This window comes from Saccoglossus kowalevskii, chromosome 10, assembly GCF_978046115.1.
Source record: "Saccoglossus kowalevskii chromosome 10, keSacKowa6.1, whole genome shotgun sequence".
Lineage (NCBI taxonomy): Eukaryota > Metazoa > Hemichordata > Enteropneusta > Harrimaniidae > Saccoglossus > Saccoglossus kowalevskii.
In genome coordinates this window covers 25655789-25680554 of record NC_140650.1, presented here as the reverse complement: position 1 = coordinate 25680554, position 24766 = coordinate 25655789, and the positions used below count along the sequence as shown (strand labels likewise).

General features: G+C 35.8%; 1 protein-coding gene across 2 annotated transcripts in view; it reads left to right on the top strand.

Moving 5' to 3' along the window:
* LOC102802622 (uncharacterized) overlaps positions 1 to 24251 on the top strand; it is a 64489-nt gene extending 40238 nt beyond the window's left edge. Inside the window, exons 2-16 of one of the 2 annotated variants that reach the window (XM_006815495.3) lie at positions 1484 to 1590; positions 1997 to 2073; positions 7402 to 7494; positions 7756 to 7978; positions 10425 to 10556; positions 12272 to 12423; positions 14147 to 15473; positions 15935 to 16056; positions 16688 to 16796; positions 17245 to 17297; positions 18019 to 18081; positions 18358 to 18608; positions 18825 to 18951; positions 19283 to 19412; positions 20413 to 24251. In XM_006815495.3, the coding sequence (XP_006815558.1) occupies positions 1484 to 1590; positions 1997 to 2073; positions 7402 to 7494; positions 7756 to 7978; positions 10425 to 10556; positions 12272 to 12423; positions 14147 to 15473; positions 15935 to 16056; positions 16688 to 16796; positions 17245 to 17297; positions 18019 to 18081; positions 18358 to 18608; positions 18825 to 18951; positions 19283 to 19412; positions 20413 to 20564 (3118 nt within the window). In that variant the 3' untranslated portion in view covers positions 20565 to 24251. Of the gene's footprint in view, positions 1 to 1483; positions 1591 to 1996; positions 2074 to 7401; positions 7495 to 7755; positions 7979 to 10424; positions 10557 to 12271; positions 12424 to 14146; positions 15474 to 15934; positions 16057 to 16687; positions 16797 to 17244; positions 17298 to 18018; positions 18082 to 18357; positions 18711 to 18824; positions 18952 to 19282; positions 19413 to 20412 lie in introns of those variants that run through there. The other variant, XM_085504424.1, reaches the window with a different exon arrangement.
* The last annotated feature ends 515 nt before the right edge of the window (positions 24252 to 24766 follow it).

Here is a 24766-nt window from a genome sequence, read left to right as displayed (position 1 = left end):
GTCGCCTTGGTTCATCTAGAAGCTGTATGACACATGTAGTCTGTATTACCTAAGCTGGATTAAGGTGTTGTCATAGTTACACATACATATGATGTTCACACATTATTTAAAGGGCGGCAGTTGTTGTGCCGCATCCTGTTCGATATAGGACTCATAGCGACAAATACAACTCATGTAAAATGCATTGTTTATTTACATGAAATTCGAACACGCGCTGCTCTACAACCACTGCGCTTTAATGTTAACGGTAGTACTTGGTAGTGTGTAGTGTAGGAATAATGAAGGATTTCAGTCTATTCATATACACTGTACTTTTATGGCATGTTGTCCAAGTGTCTTTTTCACAGTACAATGTACTTTGTATTCTCAAATACGCTTCTATTGATTGCATTCAGCGTCAGGATACCTAAAAACATACCGATAAAAACTTTGTCCTTTCCACTATAATGACCAAGTCGTTGAATTATAACCAGGCCAGATTCTTGATTGTCTAGGCCGTATAAATTACATCAACATAGTATACGTGTACATGCATCCTAAAGGTTGACTTCACCTTGAGACTACCGGTAATGTAGCACATGCCTCTTTTACTTGATATCAATATTAGTCTATCGTTTTGTTTTTTTCATCAACAGAAATCCATTTTTAATTTGACATTTTGATTTTACATGTGTAATCAAATAAAATATTATATTTAAAATTTATGAAACTTTAATCTGTGTTACTGTGGCCTGACGTTACCCTATTTAATTATGCTGTACAAGTCTATGGGGCTCTCAATCATTAATTTAATTAAAATACGCAGTGAAATCTTTAATTTTATGAAAGTTTAATTTTCATAATATCATGCATTAAAATCTTTGTATTTGTATACAAACATTTAATACAGTGTTTGATCCATTAGAATTGCATCTCCAATAGCTCACATAAGCAGCATTTTATACTGCATTTTGACCCATAAAAAACGCCTCATCTCTTATACGTGTAATAAAGCACATGTGATACTTTTATCTTTTTTTTTGGGACTTTTTCTTGAAAACTACAAGCATGATTGCATTGATAATGGGTGTATACAGTATGTACCTCGGATAGACCTCGTTTTGATTTGTTCATTTCGTGGCGCTATCTTCAATTATCTAATTATGATGAATATTTTAGATATTTTTGACTTCATGTTAAAAACCGCAAGTCTGATTGCATTGATATTAAACATATTGGCAATACAGGGGGACGGCTCTCAGATTTGTTCATTTTGTGATGATATCTTTAATTCTTTAATTGAAATGAGCATTGCTAGCAGCGGAGTTATCTCAGCCAATAGGCTGATTGTTAGAAATGCTGTCATCTGAAATAAATAAAGATTTGGGTGAGAATATCACTAGCATTCAGTTAATCATAAGATATCCCATGGATGAAAAATCATTAGTATTTAACTAGTAGTATATAACAGCTTTTTAACTCTTATTTATTGTTTTATTTACAGAAGACAGTTAGTATCCCCAAGACCCAAGCCATTTCGTAATACCCGACTGACGTGGAAAGAAAAGTTACGACTGAATAACGGAATATGGAGAGCATGGCATCTACAGTGTTAGTTATTATCTTATACTCAAATTATTTAAAATTTTATTTTTATGAATTGAAACCCCGTAGTGTTAGAATTTTTTTATGTATGGAAATGGACTTGTTCTATTAGCCAATGCTGCTTTGATCGTTAGTGTGTGTATCCGTGTATCCGTGTATGTGTATGTATGTGTCGTTTCTACTGAAAACCCAAGAACCAATTATCTGATTACAATGAAACTTTGTGCATTGATGCTTTGAGGTAATCCACAGACCTGATTAGTTTAGTTTTTAAATCTGTGCATATTCCAATGAAAACTTCAACCACAGCTTTGGATGTCATCAATACTTAAAAATTTCGGTTGGGAGGGGGAATAAAAATCTGTAAAACATTTAGACATAATCAAATAATAATTTCTTTCATTTTCAACAGTTATAGAGAAGAAAGACCCGATTGTTGGACAGTTTGTAGCCCCATTGACAGATGAACATGTTACCCGGATATCGTGGGTGAGTTGATATTTGGTTTTATGATAGTGTGTGAAATATGATTATGGTAATTAGTTTCTGAGAGCTTTAAAAAAAAAGCTTCTGGAATTTGTGATTTTACTATCTCTTTCAATTTTTTCTTCTTTTTTTTTATTTGTTTATTTTTTCGCGCCAAGGGGTTTACCATTACCCAGAATGCACTCATCTGATTGTGATGCAGTAAATTGTATGTGCATGCACACAATACGTTTCGTGGGACAGCATACATAAAATTAAAATGTCTACCTGCTGTGGACAGTGGTGAACCAACCTCGGAATTAACATGTTCTGTGTTATATTTATGGTTTCAAACCAAAGAATTAACGTACCAGTTGAAATTTTTAACATATTTTGGGGGTGAAAAGCTTGTTTTGAAAAAGCCGCTTAAAAGTAAATCACATTCAACTTGCAGCTGCTTGGCGTTAAACTGTGTCGATTGACCTCCCAAGCTCTGACACTGTAGTATACTAATTTTTTTTACTCTTACCACAAATATTTAATGCAGCTGTGAATGGTTCTATATTTTAGTTCAGAAAAATTGAACAATTTTCCTGCACAAAGTTAGGTTCAACTTTTTCTACAGTTTTATGTATTTTTCTTGAAATTCTTTCTTAATTTTGGACCAAATAAACATAACTGTGCATTGGCTACAGATCTTGATCTAAATTGTTCAAAAAATATTCATAAAATTATGTGGGTTCTATTTATAATCATGACAGAAGTTGACCTTGGGCTTTCAAAAGGTTAATATTTTGATTGCCTGCTGTAACATGTTTCATTATCTATCTAAGTTCAAGCATGTAGCATTTCTAATTCTGTTGAATTCTTACGTATTTGACCTTTTCCCAACATGCCATGACCTACTCGGATGACTTAGGTATACATACTTATCAGTTGAACAAGGTTCATTCAACACTTGCTTTCTGATGCTGTTTTTATGCAATCACTTCAACTATAAATGTAGGCTTTCCAGCAATGGGTTAACATTTGTGTGTGTTCTCTACAGAAATTAAGGCGAGGGATTTCGCCAATCGTAATTTCACATCCCATTTTTTCTATTAGATCTCAGAGGCTTTTTAGAGGGGGGCAAGGGGGTAGCTGGTACGGGCAATAATAAGGGCTTTTTACAATTTACAAGGAAAAAAAAGATGTTTTAACAGTTAACAGTGAAAATTGAATGTTTACAGAGAAAATTAAAAAAGAAAACCTAAAAAATTCTTGTACGTACAGGAAAAAATGACACATTTTCACAGTGTACGAAAAAATATTTGATTGATTATGTTGTACGTCTAGCCTGTGATTACAAAATTACGGAATTTATTTTTTCAATTAACGTTGAACGAAAATAACCCTTGCACCCCCCCCCCCCCTATATGTGCAGTGATATTTCACCTCTGATAAATCCTCCCCAAATATTAATGCAACATTTCGCATATATTATAGTATCTTTATTAATTTTTAACCAAATTATTGACTTGCATATCATTTATTATTGTCGGGAAAGGTACATATTATTGTTCACTTATCATAAAATTATACATTTCAAACAACCAGTGAACTTTTCAACTTCAGTCTGCATGGTATTATTGAATTGTTTGACTTTTCTTGCGATGTTAGGGGGCCCAGAACTCATGATGGGGGGGTTGGCATAAATTGTATATCTTTTAAATAAATATGGTCTTTACTGATATTAAAATCTTATGAATGTGTGTACGTGTCAATGAGTGTGTAGCTGTGAAATACAGTTATCATCTCCACTGAGTTGGAATTAAGTTGAGTAGAATAGAATAGAATAACTTTTACAGTGATATGAATTCAGAGTAGAAACTATCTTTCAAAATGTCAGCAGTTATAGTGGTTGGGAGATTATGTTAATAGGCGTTCAATAGTTGAACAGTTGCTAGGATTTGAGATAATAATGAATGACATAAAAAAAATCATTTATTTTACGACAAGAGTGAGGATGTAAATATTTTTTACTTGGCCTTACTGAGGTAGTGCACTCACTTAAAAGTTTGGCAGCGGTACAATGCAAATTGGAGTGGATTAATGGAGGACGGGACATATGCACTGAGGCTTACAATGTGTATATAAATTTTTAAAAAATAAAAAAATTGACTTCAATAAGTGAATACAATATAAATTGACAGCTGAAAGCTTCACAACCATACCGAAATCAATGTAAAAAAAAAGAAGTCAGCAGACATGTGTTAAGTGTGCGGAGATGAGTGGGGTTCCTTTATAGTCCAATTTCAATGCTCAATCTGAAATACACCTGTTTATTCTTATGAATCAGAAGATTTGGTGCAAATTTGGTACAAAGGCAAGCTTACTATGAACCATTTCGTTTTACAATCTGATCAAAGGTTGCTGACAGGTTACCATATTGATCAATTTATTAGTTCCCATTCGAGGGGACTTGTAATTTTACCTCTGCGTGTATGCATACATACATTCACGTGTGTTTTGTGCCTGGCTACGCCAGCTGGTCCTTTTGCACCTGTATCTCTGACATGCCTGGACTGATCAGTCAAACTACACCAATGCATCATGGGATACATAATGTACATACATTTATTAAGTGATTTGATTCAAGATGCTGGCTATTTTAGTTTTAAAACTTTATAAAATTCAACAAGAAATTATCAAAATTCCCATTTCCAGCATTCCCAAACTTTACACATACATACATTATACTTCATGCCAAGTTCTTACTCAAAATATCTTACTGATTTCAGTTTTTTTTTGTGTCAATAACTTGTTGTCTTTACAATCAATTCCCAGCCCATCAAGCTGCATTTTATATTTTTTCATTAACTCCTTGGAAGTTGAAAAGTCGCAAAATCACGTCTGAATCAAACATAAATAATTCAGATGAGCATTCACTGTTGTCATATTATAATAATTTTTTAATTTTTCCTCTAATAAATAAATGATTTGTGAATGTCTAATAATTCTGAACAGTTCAATTTCAAAAATCTGAGTTTAAAAGATGTTTCACATATATTAGCAATAAATTGTTTCCTGGCATTGCCATTGTCAAGGAATCTAATTACTTTTATTCAAAATATAAATCGACAAATGTCACTGGTTTAGATTGTAGCTCAAAGTCAACTTTACCGGTAATAAAAATGTAAAACATGAGTAAATTAATTTTAGCAGTTTTGATTTTGCAGGATATTTATATACTTGTAATTTCACTTGTTTGTGAAAGAAACCATATGTATGGTCAACTGCATATTCTCTGGGTTTTTAATTTAAATTACGGTAGTGAGTTTAGTTAATGGTAAAGTGAGTAGTAAATGTTTAAAAAAATCCATTTGTATCAACCAGCTAGCTCTCCATCATTGTAATGAGTTGTGGATTTGACACGTACATTGTATTGCAATGTTGCATGTACACAGCTTTAAGGTTAGACGCAGCTACCTAACAATACCCCACTACCTGGTTCCATCACACAATGGGAATTAGCTAAAAAAAAATGGGGGTCCTTGAACTTGTTTTCTTTGCAAAATGACTTTTGTTATTTTGTGATAGCATGAAGCCCTACTATAGTGGCCATTTTGAAATGAAAAGTTGTCAAAACATGTACAATTGAGAAACTGGTTTGTGTAGTTACCGGTAACAACAATAATCATAAAAATGGAAACTTCCCAAATAATGACATACATGTAGTAATCTCTATGGAAATATTATTAAATTTAGAGAAATACAATGTCACAAATAATGTTGGTAATACTTCCCAATCTTAATACTAATTGACTTAACAAAAAAGCCATAGTTGCCTCTGACATGTACCTTATATGCATAATACTATAGAGGGCGCTATTTCACTCCAGCTGGTTTTCTCGAAGACGACAACAAAAGCTGATTTGTGTATCATGCAGTATTGCGTGTTGACAGGCAGCTATCAACAGGTTGCAATTGTTGAAAAGAATAGAGATGTCCTCTATTCATGCCTTTACTGATTTAACAGGTGGGACATTTTTGCGACCCTGTCATGTGAACTTGATTGGTAAATGATTTGACACGTATACACAAAAGAATAATTTCTGATTGTGACGTTGGATTCCAAAATGTCTTTAGAGCGGCTGTCAATATTCTCTTGGGTGAAAAGGTCATGTGATAACCTCTGTACAAAGGTTATCAATATTTCAATGTGTTCTCAACAGCTTTGTTCGCTATCAATCTATTAATCACTCTCAGCTTATTTTGGTTTAACTTTTATATGTGAGTGGAATTTTTAGTAATGTGTTGGAAATAAACATTTTCATGTAAATCTTGTCAGTTACATATAATTGGCATTTTAACTTCCAAGTGTGATGTTGGTACCTATTTGTTGGCAAATCCCTTCAAAAAATCATTAAATTCTTGGTATCTCAAATATGAACACATATGAAAATTTAACTCTGTTGGAAGAGGTTGACATGGCCAATGTTTACATCAAAATTTGTATTGAAAAACGCTTTAATTTCACAAGAGTCAGTGAAAATTAAACAGTATACAATCGCTCCTACCAGTATTAAGAAATTAATAAAACCTGTGCATATTTAGACTAATTATAGTTTTTGGGTTGCCAGTGAAATCTGCTTCACAGTCAGTATAATATTTCATGAATAAGAATCAATGGCCACTAGTGTGACTTCTTGCGTCCATAGAGTAATCAACATCAACCATGTTTATAAAAATAAGGACTACATTATACCAGTCGGTGTTATGTCTAGAAACAACTGGATTTTGGCTCATTTTATTAAAAATACAAATGGTGTCACTGATTTTTCCTGTGTGCTCAATCATTATTTTTTGTGTCATTGAAACCAACAACATTTGGGGTGGGTTGTGGTGGCAGCATTCTGAATGTACATGATCTTGTAAGTAAGTACCAGTACTTCAAACCATCGTGCTATGAAATGTGTGGGATCAATTTCAAACCAGGGTTGGTATTTCGCATTTTAAGAATAAGTGATAGATATATTATGGGATGTGAAAGATACCCCTGACAGTATTAATGGTATTTGAATGTGTTTACTGTCTTTGTACTTTCGTTGTTGGTTATTTTGAGTATGTTGGGAGTGTAATGGAAAACCTAATGAGAAAAGAATTGCAAGTGCATCCCAATTTACCGTATCATTTTTTGAAGAATAAAGAATGTTAACTACTAGTATATCGTCAGGCATTCATAAAAGCACATGTGCTTCTAATGGAGCTTGTACGATTATATAACAGATTAGAACTGACCGAGTCTCAGTGTTGGAGTTCTGAAATGTACGACTGCATTCACTGACATGTTTGTTGGTTTTTCTATTTCAGCAACAGGCCGATGTGCTAGAAGGAAAATATTGGAAACAAAAACTTGAGAAAACAGTTGCTGATTACAGAAATTGGAGATTGTTTTCTACTGGGGTGAGGCTGCTAGGATTCATGGAGAATTTTCTAATTGTTTGCACACTCAGTGAATTCACACACTCAGAATCGCATAACTTCTGACTTTCTTTTTAGAGAAAGAGAGAAGGAGGGCCATTCCAAACTTTTTAATACAGACATTACATCTCAATATCCTAACACAATGGATCATTGGGGGGGGGGGGCACAGACAGACAAGAACATACAGACTCATTTTGTATATCAAATTACTGTGAGTATTATTATCAGCTTTTATTGCAGGGCGAGAGATGTGCTTATCAAACCTTAGTGGAGGAAGTGGGTGGTATCAACATCCATCCGAACAATAGAGATGATGTGCATGTTTTACACCCCCCTCCCTCACCTATGCCTGCAAGTATGTTATCAATGGATGATATTCCACTGCCAAAAAGAAACTTTGAGGATACATTATTTACAAGTCTTCGTAGAGAACACTATACGTTTCCAAATCCTAGGGAAATTGGTAGGTTTTTCACATTGCCATAAAACTCCTATGTCATTGCTAATAGGAAGCACAGTACATTAATGTGATAGCCCTGACATACTTGAATTTATGTCATACCCCCATTTGATGATGTCATACTGGGGTTGATTGTATCATACTGGAGTTGATTGTATCATAGTGGGATTGTTGATGTCATATTAGGGTTGATGGTGTCATACTGGGGTTGATTGTAGCATACTGGGTTTGATTGTATCATACTGGGGTTGATGATGTCATACTGGGGTTGATGTCATACTAGGGTTGATGATGTCATACTAGGGTTGATGATGTCATACTAGGGTTGATGATGATATACTGGGGTTGATGGTGACATACTGGGGTTGATGATGTCATACTGGGGTTGATGATGTCATACTGGGGTTGATGATGTCATACTGGGGTTGATGATGTCATACTGGGGTTGATTGTATCATAGTGGGATTGTTGATGTCAGACTGGGGTTGATTGTATCATAGTGGGATTGTTGATGTCAGACTGGGGTTGATGATGACATACTGGGGTTGATGATGTCATACTGGGGTTGATGGTGTCATACTGGGGTTGATGGTGTCATACTGGGGTTGATGGTGTCATACTGGGGTTGATGGTGTCATACTGGGGTTGATGGTGTCATACTTGGGTTGATGGTGTCATACTTGGGTTGATGGCGTCATACTGGGGTTGATGGCGTCATACTGGGGTTGATGGCGTCATACTGGGGTTGATGGCGTCATACTGGGGTTGATGGCGTCATACTGGGGTTGATTGTATCATAGTGGGATTGTTGATGTCAGACTGGGGTTAATGATGTCATGCTGGGGTTGATGATGACATACTGGGGTTGATGGTGTCATACTGGGGTTGATGATGTCATACTGGGGTTGATTGTATCATACTGGGGTTGATTGTATCATACTGGGGTTAATGATGTCAGACTAGGGTTGATGATGACATACTGGGGTTGATGTCATACTGGGGTTGATTGTATCATAGTGGGATTGTTGATGTCAGACTGGGGTTGATTGTATCATAGTGGGATTGTTGATGTCAGACTGGGGTTGATGATGTCATACTGGGGTTGATGGTGTCATACTGGGGTTGATGGTGTCATACTGGGGTTGATGGCGTCATACTGGGGTTGATGGCGTCATACTGGGGTTGGTGGCGTCATACTGGGGTTGATGGCGTCATACTGGGGTTGATGGCGTCATACTGGGGTTGATGATGTCATACTGGGGTTGATGATGTCATACTGGGGTTGATGGCGTCATACTGGGGTTGATGGCGTCATACTGGGGTTGATGGCGTCATACTGGGGTTGATGGCGTCATACTGGGGTTGATGATGTCATACTGGGGTTGATTGTATCATAGTGGGATTGTTGATGTCAGACTGGGGTTAATGATGTCATGCTGGGGTTGATGATGACATACTGGGGTTGATGGTGTCATACTGGGGTTGATGATGTCATACTGGGGTTGATTGTATCATACTGGGGTTGATTGTATCATACTGGGGTTAATGATGTCAGACTAGGGTTGATGATGACATACTGGGGTTGATGTCATACTGGGGTTGATTGTATCATAGTGGGATTGTTGATGTCAGACTGGGGTTGATTGTATCATAGTGGGATTGTTGATGTCAGACTGGGGTTGATGATGTCATACTGGGGTTGATGGTGTCATACTGGGGTTGATGGCGTCATACTGGGGTTGATGGCGTCATACTGGGGTTGATGGCGTCATACTGGGGTTGGTGGCGTCATACTGGGGTTGATGGCGTCATACTGGGGTTGATGGCGTCATACTGGGGTTGATGATGTCATACTGGGGTTGATGATGTCATACTGGGGTTGATGATGTCATACTGGGGTTGATGATGTCATACTGGGGTTGATGATGTCATACTGGGGTTGATGATGTCATACTGGGGTTGATTGTATCATACTGGGGTTGATTGTATCATACTGGGGTTGATGATGACATACTGGGGTTGATGATGTCATACTGGGGTTGATGATGTCATACTGGGGTTGATGGTGACATACTGGGGTTGGTGGTGTCATACTCGGGTTGGTGGTGTCATACTGGGGTTGTTGATGTCATACTGGGGTTGATTGTATCATAGTGGGATTGTTGATGTCATACTGGGGTTGATTGTATCATAGTGGGATTGTTGATGTCAGACTAGGGTTAATGATGTCATACTGGGGTTGATGATGACATACTGGAGTTGATGGTGTCATACCAGTGTTGATGATGTCATACTGGGGTTGATTGTATCATAGTGGGATTGTTGATGTCAGACTGGGGTTAATGGTGTCATACTGGGGTTGATATTGTAACACATGATATAGATCTACATATCGGTCATTAGATGAAATTTTTTCTTTATTTTTTTTTCTTTATTTAAATTTATCCAGCCAAAAAAACGCAGAATGCCGACATTATACAACCAGGATTGTTACAACTACAGCCTGACTATCTGGACAAGTTGGATTTTATGGACACATTAGATTCTCTACAAGGCTCCTGTGGGTTTGACTCTTTGCAAGGTACTGTATGGGTTTTGGTATGAACTATTATATCTAACCATACACACTTTAATTGTCACATCGATATCTGACCATGAAAGCTTTGTCACATCAGTGTCTTTAAACTGCCAGCTGGATAGAGCGTTTAAAAAATAATTCATTATTCATCTAAGAATTGACAGTTGAAGTATTGCTCAACTACAAATTGTATATAATATATATAGTGTTTTCCTATTCCAATATTAAGCTCACCAACCCATTGTTTCTGATCGCTAGTTGTGAGCATTCTTCTGTGGTAACTGCCTGTGAAAAAATTCTATTCCAAAACTAATGAAATGCATGGCATGTTTTGGTTGCTATGTGTATGTTTAGCAAATCGGGGTGGAATACCCCTTCTTCTTTTTAGTCCCTGTTTGAACTTCATTCGAAAGGGGACTTATAAAGTCATATTTCAAAAACCCTGTGGACCAAATCTTTTCATTCCTTGCATGTGCCTAGTACTATATCTGGAACATATGCATATGCAGTGGTTTACTGATTCAATCCAAAATGGCTGACGGTTCATTTAATGATCGGATCAAAGATGGTAGAGTGGCAACCATTTTATTTTACTGAAAATGTGCTATCTTATGCATGCTTTGTCAGTTTTTGTTCAAATTTGGTACATACATTATACATTTTAGATTATATGTCCATGACATTTTGTTTTACAATCAGATCAAAGATTGCTGACTGGCAACCATGTTGCTTTTTGACCATACACTATTATTATACCTCCAAGGCTCAGGGATCATTTTCATTCATATTTGATATATACATGTCAGTTTATTTCATAATCAGATCAAAGATGGACGATTGGAATCCATCTTGTTATTTGGTAAATGTAGTATCTTGGATAGGATTTGTCGGTTTTCGTTCAAATTTGATAAAAACATTATACATGTTGAGATACATGTCCATGATGATTTGTTTTGTGTTCAAATCATTGACCAACTGGCCATTTTGTTTTTTCAAAATGTATATTTTCAAAATGCTTTTAAATTATACATATCCATGACAATTAGTTCCACAATCAGATCAAAAATGGTTGACTGCTTGCAATCTTGCTTTTTGACCATACTACTATTTCACTGTACATGAGCCTGGACAAAGGAAATTCAGTTTGGATACAAAAAACGCATGAATAGCATATCCTGTTTAATTTTTAACCATACATTTTGGAAGAGTAATTCAATACATACATGTATAATTTCCGTTGATACTAGATCGGCCAATTATTCACTAAGCTTTTACTTTATTTTTGGCCTGAATAACATTTCCCCTAATTCCAACAGGGACTATGTCATTAACAATGACTTGTTAAATCTGCGTTTACAAACCATTATGTTTTATAAATCTGGGTTTGAATACCTCTTATGTCTACCAAATTGGCATTTGACATTTATGTTTACTGAATCAAGTTTTCAGACACTTTGGGTAACAAATCAGGGTTTGAAAGAACTTATGTTTGCTAAATCGGACTTCGATATCAGGGTCTGTTTTGTGTTAAAAGTCCCATTAAAAATTTAATCATTATATCACATGCCATGCATTTGAACTCAAGATTGGCTTTCATATTGCTTGAAGTCGAAGAAGCAGATTTGAATAAAACCCCTGTCAATTTCTTAGAACCTGTATCCCTTTTGCCATCTACTATCAACATTACAGATCTCACCTATGCTGTTGTTTTCACACAGAATACCTAATTCCATGTAACAGTAGGAGTCCTCCTACGAGCGGTAGCTTTTTATTTTCATCTGGAATGCCAGATAATTTATTGCAACGACAAGACTGTGTTCAGCCTGTGGTGCACGATTCTGCCTCTGTGCAAGGATTATTGAATTTACAGGTAATTATACTACAATAAACCATTTGTAGTTTCCATGGCTATATTCTCGGTCATCATCATCTACTTTCATCAGTGCTGAAACAATAAAGAACTTGTCAGCAAACAAGATATATAGTAGATAATATTTGGTAATCGTTGTCCTAAGTAACTATTAAAAATAGCTAGACGTTTCAAACAATGGTTCTTTATCGATAGCATGGAAGATGTTTAAACATAATCTTTATTAGGGATGAGAATTTTCTGCGGATCCACGGAATTCCGCGGATTTCTAAGCCCCAGGGATATATTTTCTGAAACGTTTAAATCCGAAGAGAAAATTTTAAGGGGGTAAGAAAACAAATCTGGAAGTAAACACGCTGTCAGGTCATTGTTGTCAATTGCAAGAGGCCTGTATCAGTATATGGTCGAAGGGAGACAACTCGTGGTGTCTTCAATGCGGAATGTTCGCAACTCTTTTCATCAGTGCAATCATAAAATCCGAAGTGGTTTTGAAGTGTTCGAAGTAATATGTAACGATTAACATGATTGGCTGGGTTTTCTCTGACAGGCCAATCAATGAAGAGTTTTCATTTTTCTTTTCACCAACGCGCCATTATATTGTTTCAATTGTTAGCTGCGTTGGATCGTTGTTTACAAGATTCATGCAGCGATAATAGTGAAATTGGTTACAAAAGACAACGAGAGATCGATAAAGACACTAGGAACAAATTACGTTCGGCATGGCTTGACAAGGGAGTGACTTTCAATGTGCGAATCGGGAAGCAATATGGAGTGGTAACTGAACAAGCCGGTAGGCTGGTTGGCGATCCACTCCGCTCAAAAAACAAGCAACATGTTTTCGGCAGTTTTCATGGTAGGACATGAACGGGAAACTAACGTCGGCTTATAACTAAATACGAAGTTCCCAAAAAAACATTCAGTCTTTTAGAAGTCACTTTACTTTATTACTAGGACATATTCTGCTGTTACATTTATTATTTCCAACCGTTTTGCGATAGTATTTTCTAGAATGAAGGCAGCATTTACAGTTCATTCAAAGTTGCGTTGGAATTACGTCGATACAGTGTAACAATGTAGGCGCCGATGATTTCTTATCAGTGCACAACGTAACCAAAATAAAAAGCATGATCATTTGAACACTGCTATTACAAGACTGGTAGGGGGTAATAAATTTGGGGCGAAAGTATTCAAAAATCAGTTTTTGGCTGCTGTCATGGCAGTGGTAATCAGTCAAGCCAAAAAAATCACAGAGGAGATAAAAGCCGTTGCTGGTGAAAAGTTACCCAAACTTTGAGGTAAATTTTCTGGGTAATGAAAATAAAAAGTAAATGTTCACCCACACTCAAGCTGAGTAGAATGAGCTGTATGTCCGTGCATTTTAATCCTAGAATTGTAGGGCGAGATACAATTGGCGCAATGGAAACGGTGGGCCAAAATTTGTTTTCAGATTTTACAACCTAACTAGGGTGAAGGTTGGGACCCCGGCTACATTACTTTCAGCTGAAAATTTTCATTCTCATCCCTGCTTTAAACACGAACAACAACAGACAACCTGTTTTCCGATTGGCTTGATTGTTAGCTGTTAGTTTTATGTAGCCAATCAGGTACTATCTTGTTAGTCATTTTAAGTTGACTTTGGAAATTTAATTTTCAAATTGTTAATGTATTTGATTTCACTCTAAAATCATCTGTTTTGTTTTGTTTTGTTTTTTCTTCTTTTCAGAGTCGTGGTGACATTCCCATGCAGATGGATCAGTTTGACAGTTTAGTATTGACCACCACGTCGCAATCCGTGAATCACATAGGTTTTCATTCGGTTTCATCGCAGTCTGGTCAGCAAGAGAACCAACACAATTATGGTCAGAATTTGTTCCCGTCTTTCCGCAGTGCTGCGTTCCAGAATCATACTACAGTTCAATCATTACATATTGTACAAGGCGGCGGTGACGACTTCATGAGGGTTCCTGAGGTGGTGGAAGAGGAAGACGAGGACTTGAAGCCGCTCATGTTTTCAGCACCAATGACCACGGACGATGATATTCAGTTTCCAATGACACTTGACAATCCCATGGTTACCTCACAGGTGTTACAAAATCAGGATAATGTCAACATTATGCATTGGACTGCTACGTCTATGGCTCAAGATCAGGTTTCAGTGTCGTCAGCGTATCAAGCTCCTGTCGCGTCGGTCTCCGCAACACCTGTGGCATCATATACACCATCCAACTCAACGTCACATCGGACAACACCAGCATCCTCGCATGGAGGATCTAGGGCTCATTCCAGACATCATTCTTTGACTAATGATCCAACAGATCAGGGCGTGCTCCACGAAGCAATCTCGCACTTGTTGCAGCAGACTGTCACATGTGAGGCATCAGTGATGCAGCCCACTGCTGTTAACTCCATCTCCTGTAATTATCAGCCATTTACTAGCAACTCATCACTTACTCCACAACAACAACCTCCGCAGCCAAAGCTGCAACAACAACAGCAGCAACAACAACAACAGCAGCAGCTTCATCAGCAGCCGCATAAACAACAAAAACATCATCAGCAACTTCACAGTAGTACCAGTTCTAGGCTTAGTCCAGGTCCATCTGGAAACATTTCCAGTCAGAACCCGGTGTCTCCTGTTTACAGCACTCCTCCTCCAAATAGCCCTTATGCAGCATCACCGTACAGTACCACACAGAGCTCACCTTACAACACAAATCAGAGCTCGCCTTACAATACTGTACACAGTTCTCCAGCCCCTTCACCACATCTATCCAGGCGATCCAGTACTGAACAGAGTCCCATGTTACTCATGGAACTTGGTTCATCGCACAAAGTTGGGAAGGAGAATGTCACATCACCAACACTAGAACAAATGCAGTACGTCATGGAACACAGCCATATTTCATCACATGCGCAGTCAGAAATTGAGCAGTCAAAGCAAAGACACAGTGTGGATAGAAGTCCCAGTACTAGTAGCTATGGTAGACAGACTCCAGAAAGTCCTGGTTCGGACTCCAACTCCTTCATATTGCAGAGTCCTCGACAGAAAGGTTTGATTTAAATTTTTGTTTCTTCTATTCATATCAGTTTAAAATGTTTGTTTGAATCGTATCTCTTCCAATTGTCTACTGACATGAAATTTTTTTTCAGGTTTTAGCTTGCATGGAACGTGCTCTGAGTTTACGCTTTGGCAGCTTCCTCGTAAATTTTAATTTCAATGCACGTGATTTTTTTTCCAACATGAAACAAGAACAGATGAAGATTTTGTGAAAATATCTTTCTTTTATTTTATCTTTGTATAAGTAGGAAATGCAGATTGAGGATCAATCTCAGAACAGTCAGTCCTAGGAACTGGTATTTGTTTCAAAACTTGGTGCTGTCATATTGTTGTCATAGTAACCATCATATTAGAATAGATACTAATATAAAAATCTCATTTGGTTTTAATTGATTCTTGTTCGAAATTAAGATTATTAATTACGTAGAATATCTTGCTATGCAAACTTTACAGTAAGCAGGTCAGTGGAGCAGACAGGATCGTTCCCGTCATCACAGTCGACAAGTCCAATTGCCGAGAAACCATTCAGATATCCTGCAAATTCACAAAAACAAGATGCAAGCCCATATATCAAGGTAAGTATGGTTACTGAAGTGTAGTGACGGAGACTGATTTGATTTGGCCTTCCGATTCCAGAATTAAATAGCAGTGAATTTTACTTTGCGCTTTACAAAGGCATTGTGGTAACAGTGGTGTAAGAGGTATGCATGTCGTGTGTGCAGTTTAATTTTACTGATCTTAAGATCTTACCGAGATATGTTGCATTAAGACTTCATCACTAACACGAACGAAAGAAAGTAAACCACAGTCCTTTTGTTTTTTGTAGTCTTCATGCTTAACCGTCATACATCGAATAATATCACACAAGTTAAAGGGCGACTTTACATATGGCGAGACATTCCATTTCCAATACAGGGGTGGAAAGCCTATATTTATTGATGTAAAGACAGTTATAGTATGAGGACTATTCAGTAAAATTCACTGTAAAAAAATAGAAACAAATGCAATTGTCATCAAATGTTAATATTAAAAAAGGTTTGACTAACTCTTTCTTTTATGTATGTTCCAGTTTTAACCATTTGATTTCAGACTTTTTTTCACAGGTTTCCGGTTGGTAGGTATGAATTGCCATTTGCACTGTCATATTCTTTTTTTTTTCTGTGTATATTTTTCTTTCTAAATTGTATCATATCCCCAATTCCTTAGTCGGAGGTGAAAGGTCACAGGAAGCTTAGTGCTCAGTCAGTCCGAGAGAGGGAATGTATGGCCAACCCTGTCTCTATCTCGGCGTCGGAACAAGCATCAGCTACATCTAGTGAGTACCCCTTCAACCAGCCGTCACTTCCAGTTTGTATTCTGTCTGTTTACTCACTGCTTAAACAAACAAACAAACAAACATGAGCTTCCTAGGGTGACTGTTTGGGGAAAACACGCTGACATGCCCGCTTTATGGGCTTTCTCAGTTTATCATTTGTATTCGGATTACGGTCGTGGTTAAAGGATTACATAATGAATTTGATTCACCCTCTTTCTTTTTTTCAGTAGTATACTTGCATAATTTACTGACATGTGGTTTTTCTCAACAGGTGTTCACAATAAGTGTCTGGAATCTTAATCAAATTATGTTTTCCGACAAAATTGTTTTTTAAAAAAAAATTTTGTACCTTCAACTTTGCCGAGATTCCAGGTGCTTAAATGAACTGAGATATTTGTAATTGCACATAACTCATAGATGTCTCTGTATTCATTTTCATAAAACAAAGGTGCCGCCTCTTCACCTGGCAGTAGTTATCAGGATGCTCTCGAAGGATTTGAGGTAAGAAACAACAAACAATACTGCTGTATCCAATGATAAACTGTTTTTCTTGTCAAAAATGTTCTCATTTTTGACCTTAACATCTCAAAACACTGTAAACTAATGTCTGTGTTTCATAAACTCAAATTCAAATGTAACTTTAGCACAGAGTAACGAAAGTTGGTGAATTGTGTTTCACTACTGTAGAATACTTGGAATTTATTTTCGCTGAAGGGAAGATTCCGTGAAAATAAAATCCAGCGAATATACTTTTTTTCCTATATTTCACATTAAACTCCTCAAAAATCAGTGAAAATAAATTCCATACAAAAGGCCCAAAAAGCCTTTTCAGCGAAAATTAATTCCAGCGAAAATAAAGTATTCCACAGTATATTGACAATGCTTTTTGTTAGCTCCTTGAGTGCCAAAGACAACTCTTGCCACAATTCACAAAATTAAAACCACAGAATTTTTTTCAAATTTGTTCCAAAATTTTAATCAATACCGGTAGCCAATAGAAAATAGTAATCATTTGATTCAAAATTATAAAAAGAAGATTTGAAAACTGCATAAAAATAGAAAAAAACATTCCACCAAATTTTAGTGGAAAAATATGGCATTCAGAATAATGGCATGTGAAATCTCATAGACTTACTTGGAGAAATAAAACATCTGTTGATAGCTGAGAAATCCCTTCATGCATTAAAAGTAGATAACGAAAAATAATTTTAATAATTTGCAGTTTTCTCAACCGAAAGCTAAACGGCACAAAAAGACCACTACAGCACAAGATGAACAAGAAAGGGTGAGTTTGGTGTATTCATTTCAAAATTGAAAAAAATATTTCTCGCCAGTAAATTGTAAAATAGTCGGTAATAATATCGTTGGTCACATATAATTTCAAACATGATTACATGCAAACATTCAATTCAGGCAAACCACACGTAAACATGAACAATTAATGTAATGTTGTGACGTAATTTTTGAGGCATGCTTATTGTTTTTACATAGTGGTCCACGTTCTATTCTTACATCATATAAATAGTAACTAACATTATTATATTTCATTTGTTGATATCAGGTCGAACGTCGTAGATATAGGCACAGAACATCTGAAATCAAACGACGTAGCAATATCCAGGCTGGATTGGATGAAATGCAAAAAGTGCTCGGTCTTGGTGATACCGAAGCTGGAGATAGTCGAGTCAGTCTAGCGGTTATGCTGCAAAAAGCTACAGATACCATTAAGCAATTGAAGAGAGAATACAGTCAACAGAAAGACGATCAAGATAAACTAAGGAGTGAAATTGAGACTCTGACTGAGGAAATGAGGTAAACTATACTGCCTGTCACTGTTATCACCTTTAACATTTGCTTTTGTTGCAAAATAAATTTTTAACAAGAACTGTTGACAAAAATTCACATGAAAAGAAATATACATTGTTGCATGAAAATTTATTTAGTAGAAAAAATATAGTTCACTATTTGTTTGTACTGTATATTCAATCAAAAATGTCTGAAACTTAGTTATATTTTTCTGCTCGATAGTGTGGTTCAGGATCAGCTGCCAGATACTGGTGTTCCGGTACCAACCCAATCTAACGATGAAGCTTTACAAGATGAACTGGATGGATATATCCAGGAAGAGTCACAAAAGAACTGGAAATTTTATTTGGTATCCTTTGAAAGCAGTTCTTTGTTTTTTATTCTGTATGTGAGACGCGCCCTGTAAAACCCCATGTCAGAAGATAAACCTGATAATAGGTGGTGTGTTTCTGGTTGCGTATTTTGAGCTTTCATGGACAAAATCTCCACACGTACACAATATATTGTCATAATTGTGGCATAAAATCACTAATGTAATATTCATAAACAAATATTTGTTGATTTGTATAATTATTGTTTATGATGGCTATTAAATCCATTAAAGTCAATATTTCGTCAAAAGTTTGATGACATCATGTATGTAATTATTGCCACCTTGTTTTCTTTAACCCATTTATTAGTTTGGTTTAATACACCGGCCGTTGTTTCAGTCATTCAGAGAGACATTGTCAACTGTGACAGAAGATAAATTTGAAGATGGTGTCAAGGATTGGTTAGATAATGAATGTAAACTACGCAAAATCAGACCTGGTAAGTCAAAATGATATAAAGAGAAGCTGAAATAAAAATGAAATAAAATAAATTAGGAATGGTTGATCAATAAAACTGGACTAGTCATTTAGGTGCGGTAGGTCAACAAAACCAGTTAATTAGGCATGGTTGGTTGTTAAAACTAGTCAATTGGGCATGGTAGGTCAATGAAACCAGTCAATTAGGCATGGTAGATCAATGAAACCAGCCAAGTCAAGTAGGTGTGGTTGGTCAATTACATAAGTCATTTGGTAATGGTAGGTCAATGAAACTTGGCAAGTCAATTAGGCTTGGTTGGTCAATAAAACTGGGCTAGTCATTTAGGCATAGTAGGTCAATGAAACTGGGCAATCATTTAGTCATAGTAGGTCGATGAAATTGGGCAAGTCAATTAAGCAGAGTAGGTCAATGAAATTGGGCAAGTCAATTTAGGCTTCTTAGTAGATCAAATACACAGTCAGGTCATTTGACCATGGTTGGTCAATGAAACTGGTAAAGTCAATTTGGTGTGGTAGATCAATTATACCAGGCAACACATTAAAGCATGGTTGGTCAATGAAACTGGGCAAGTCATTTAGGCATGGAAGTTCAATGAAACTGGGTAACTCAGTGAAAAATAAAGCCCAGTATTTTCTTAACAATGGCTAAGTTAATAAATGAAACATAGTTAAGATAAGGAGAAACCTATTAAACCTATACACTACCATAAAATACTTTATTTTAGCTGGAATTAATTTTTGCTGAAGACTTTTTGAGTGTTTTGTATGGAATTTAATTTCACTTATTTTTAATGAGTTGAATGTAAAATATAGGAAAAGTTATATTATTATTATAGTTATATTCACTGGATTTTTATTTTCACTGAATCATCCCTTCAGCAAAAACAGTGAAAATAAAGTATTTTGCAGTGTACTATTTGAGGGCTGTGAAGATGTGTAATCAATACTAATAAAGGTGAATTCAAATGTATTGATATTCAAATTGTCCTTCTCAATTTCAGTTGTGACGACCGCATTAAGAAAGTTCAGCTCCAAGACAACTGTGCTGTCTGACCCGTCTGACCTTCCACAACAAGCGCAGCGAGCAGCATCTACCATGTTGCAAGAAAGAAAGCAAAAGAACAAAGATATTAAAAAAGAAGACTTATCATAGTGCAATTTTTACAGATATTTTTTATCAAGACATTTTTAATGGGTCAGGTCCTTCAAATTGGTCTTTCTAGTTTTCAAAGTTAAGTTATTATTTGTTAACAGTTTCAGAAAAATAGTATATTTTCATTTGATCAATTAATGGAAGTGAAAGATGAATTTCATTTCCCCTAATTTATTGAAATTTTGTAAATGATTAATCTTAAGAAAAAAGGAAATGTGTTTTACTGATGCACCCTAAATTAAAAAAAATTTAATTTTGTTGTTGTTGCATATTTGTTCTCTATTTGCTTCACATCTTGTGAGCCCCACAATCTTTATGTTAATTTAAAATCTATTTATATCAACCATCATCTAATCCTCTTAGCAGGCTTGTTAAGAATCTATGTGCTTTCTGGGATTCAACGGATTGAACTGTCTAGAATCAACGGCTGATTTATCTGATTAGCCATGCAAATGTCAGTTGTCATTTATTGACCCTTTTACATAAACGCACAACATGAATGGTCAATTTATCTCATTAGTGATGCAAATTTATTTAAACTTAATGTATTGACACCTCCACAATAAATGCCTAGGATCAATAGCTGGTTTATCTTATTAGTCATGCAAATATATTCAATTCTTGCATAATACAGGCTGAATTCATTGGAAACAAGGGAAGTCAAAATACTCTCCATTCATTGGCCACTTATAATCACATGATCTGCAGATCTTTGACATAGTTAAATTTATTTTGAAGGCATTTTTCAATTAACCTTAGAAAGCTCATAGATTCTAGATTAGGCCAGACTTTTATTATCCCTTGTTTCGCGAACCCGCCGAATGAACAGGAGCCGAAAATGAAATAAAAATAAAATTTTATTTCACCGTAATTTCTCGCGGCGGTCGACTTGTAAGTGCAAAAAATTGCTAAAAAAAATATTATTTTCATCTTCAATTTTTTACCGCCCGTTGCATAACAAATCCAAGTTGCATTTTCGTGGGAGTATCATGATCAAAGTACCGAAGTCTCGCGCAGATGAGAAACAAGGTTATACATGGAATAAAATTGTATTTCATTTCTTCTCTCCGATCAATGATCTCACTTACATTTCCTTGAGAATCACACAAATCTAATGGGAAAAAAAAATCAATTTTATTTTTTTTTCGCCCTCCTCAAAATAAATTGCCTTATAAAAACTCACGAAACAAGGAATAAAAAAAGTCTGGCCTTATTTATGTAATGCATGTGGGCTACACCTAATATTTGGTGGGTTTAAGTACTGAAAAATTTAACTGTACACTGAAGTGCAAACTAAGATAACGTAGATTAAATTCTAAAAGTAATTTAGAAATGGAAACATGTCCTTATTGAAATATAGTACAGAATAGATTTTTATAATTTCCATGTTTTTTCAGATACAAAAAAATAATAGGAATATAAATTTTTGAATAATCGGTATATAATTTGATATATACGGATCTATATGCTGGAACATGTCAACATGTGCTCACATCAAAAGTTATTTAATTTTCCCATCAATTGTTAATTGCTGATTGGCTGATTGTTTCTACAAATTGTTAACGCTGCTTTGTAAATATGGCAGGCTCGGGTCAAATCAAATGGGGCAGTGCATGTTGGGAGATGGGATCTGTAGTTCGTTTAAAAGACATTACACTGTTACATACCGGTAGTTGGTATGTAATTTGTTCTCTCTAAATCAGTGTAATAATTTGAAGGACCTGTCACTGTGATTTTGCTGCAAACCATGTTCAGTACTTGGTTACTTTTGCTTGCGTTTGTCATAAAAAAAAAATGATAAAAACTTAATTGAGCTAACTTTAACCACTGGACGTCAGTATTCAGTAGAATAATGGCCTGCTGTTGTCTTGGTGATATTTTATTATTAATTGATTTAAAAGAAATTATCTTTGGTAAGTGGTTTTCAGTTTCACTGGCCACAATGTCAGGAAAATAGAATGAATCTTTCTTTTTTGTCCCCCATTGTTGGGTTGTGTAAATTATTTGACTTTGCTTCGTACTTACAGGTGTGATAAGAAGCAATCATGTACATTTTGTTCCAACTCTCAAGTTTTTTAGAACTATCAAAGGTCTTCACTAACCTCATGTGTATGTTCTGTGTCGTCCGTGGAGAAAATAATTTCAAAAAGTATTGTTTTTTATTGAACAAAATCAGTCTGAAATTATGTTTATTTCAAAGGCTTTTCTATGCTATTTAACCCGTTTTGCTCCAGAATTGAATCATGTGATATTGGTTAACCTATCACTGCATGGTACATGTTTAATATTGTAGATATCTGGTTTTGTTTAACGAATCTGAGTTGAGGAATTGAATCATGTGACATGGGTTAACCAATCACTGATACATGTTTAATATGGTAGATATCTGGTTTTGTTTAACGAATCCAAGTTGAAGAATTGAATCATGTGACATGGGTTAACCAATCACTGATACATATATAATGCTTTGTGAGATACCCTTTGATATTTACTATTAGAAGAAGTGTAGATAGTTTCTGTCATTAGGGACAAACTTAAACACTTCAAATCTGTGCTTATTCACCCCAAATATTTATGCTGTGGGAGGGAGTGGGGTGTATTTAGAATTTTTTCTAGAATTTCCCAACCATTTTAGTTTTGCTTGCTAAGTATTATAATATAACTGTTAATATAATATGACATTGTTTCAATACACTTTAAATCATTATACATTAGAGTTTGTAGTGATGGTCCTGACCACATGTCTAGCACCCTCACACAACTAGTTTTCACCTCTACTGTAAGGTCTTTGCACTAATGGATCGGCTTGTCTATGCTTGGGGAAGTTTGTCTCTGCTTTGGGCGGGTGAGGGATATCTTTGCTGGACTGACACTGTATTTAGGGAACTCTGGTAACTGCTATATACATTTTTGAGTTTGAAGTGTGGGAAGAGGGTGTGTCTTATTGTAACCAAATATTTTTTGAGGTACAAATGTTAAAATGGGCGTTTATGATTTCTTAGTTTCCTCATCAAGTAGATCTGATTTTTATCTTGATGTTCTCTCCGAAAAAAATATTTTTGTTTGTTGGTTTTTGGAAAGAAGCACCAACAGTTTTATTTTGTGCTCCCTATGGGGGTATTTTCTTTTATTTAGAGACCAACTGCATTTTTATTCTACCAATTTTTTCATCTCGTAAATTACCTTTATCATGCCACATGGCCTGTATTATTATTAGATACATGGTGATAGCTGAAGATGGAGAATAATTTGAACAAAATTATTTTTCCCAGCTGTCTGTGACCTGTTTGTATGTGCATGGCACAGACATCATAAGTATTTACTCAATGTTTGTTCATGTGCTACCACGCAGGTCATTTTGCCGCAGTATTACGTGTATCAAAAAAATTGGTCTAAAATGCAGCTTTCCATAGTTGACGACTTACGATTTTGAGTGCTGAGTCAGTGACAAATAATAATGCAGAATTTGTTATCATGGATTGTTCATTTTTTCCCCTCTGTAAAATGTACCCTCTTCTGTTGTGAACCTCGATTTGGGGATCTGTTCCCATCCAGGTTATCATTAAAAATGGGATGGTTCTCAGATTTACCATTTGCAAAAACAGTCTCCAAGATTGTGTGCAGTATTTTCTCTTCTTTCTTTTTTGTAATTCACAATCTTGCAATAAATGCTTTTAAAATGAACAATTGTGTTATTGTATGGTTATAACTGCATGTGTGAATCAAAACATTCAACGATTATTTGTCTCCATGGTGACAGCACACTTGAAAAGTGGTTGGTAATCGTGGTGATAGGCACTAACTGATGACCATGGAGATAAAAGTGATTAATTATATAAGCTTTAGATATATGAGGTCATGACAAACTAGAGCACATTTCCATTTTTAGCTCCACTGTTGATTTTGTCGAGCGGAGCTTATCATATGAGTGATTGTTCGTCGTCGTCGCCATTTGTGTCAATGTTTTACTTTTTCAACTTCTTCTTGAAAACTACAAGCCTGAATGCTTTGATACTTGGTGTATATGTACCTTGGGTAAACCTCTCTTAGGTTTGTTCATTTCATGTTGATATCTTCAATTCTCTAATTTTGGTGAAAATTTTTAGTAAAAAGTGATATTTTTGACTTCTTGTTAAAAACCGCAAGTCCAATTGTTTTGATATTACATATCTAGCTACTACATGTGGACCTCTCTCAGATTT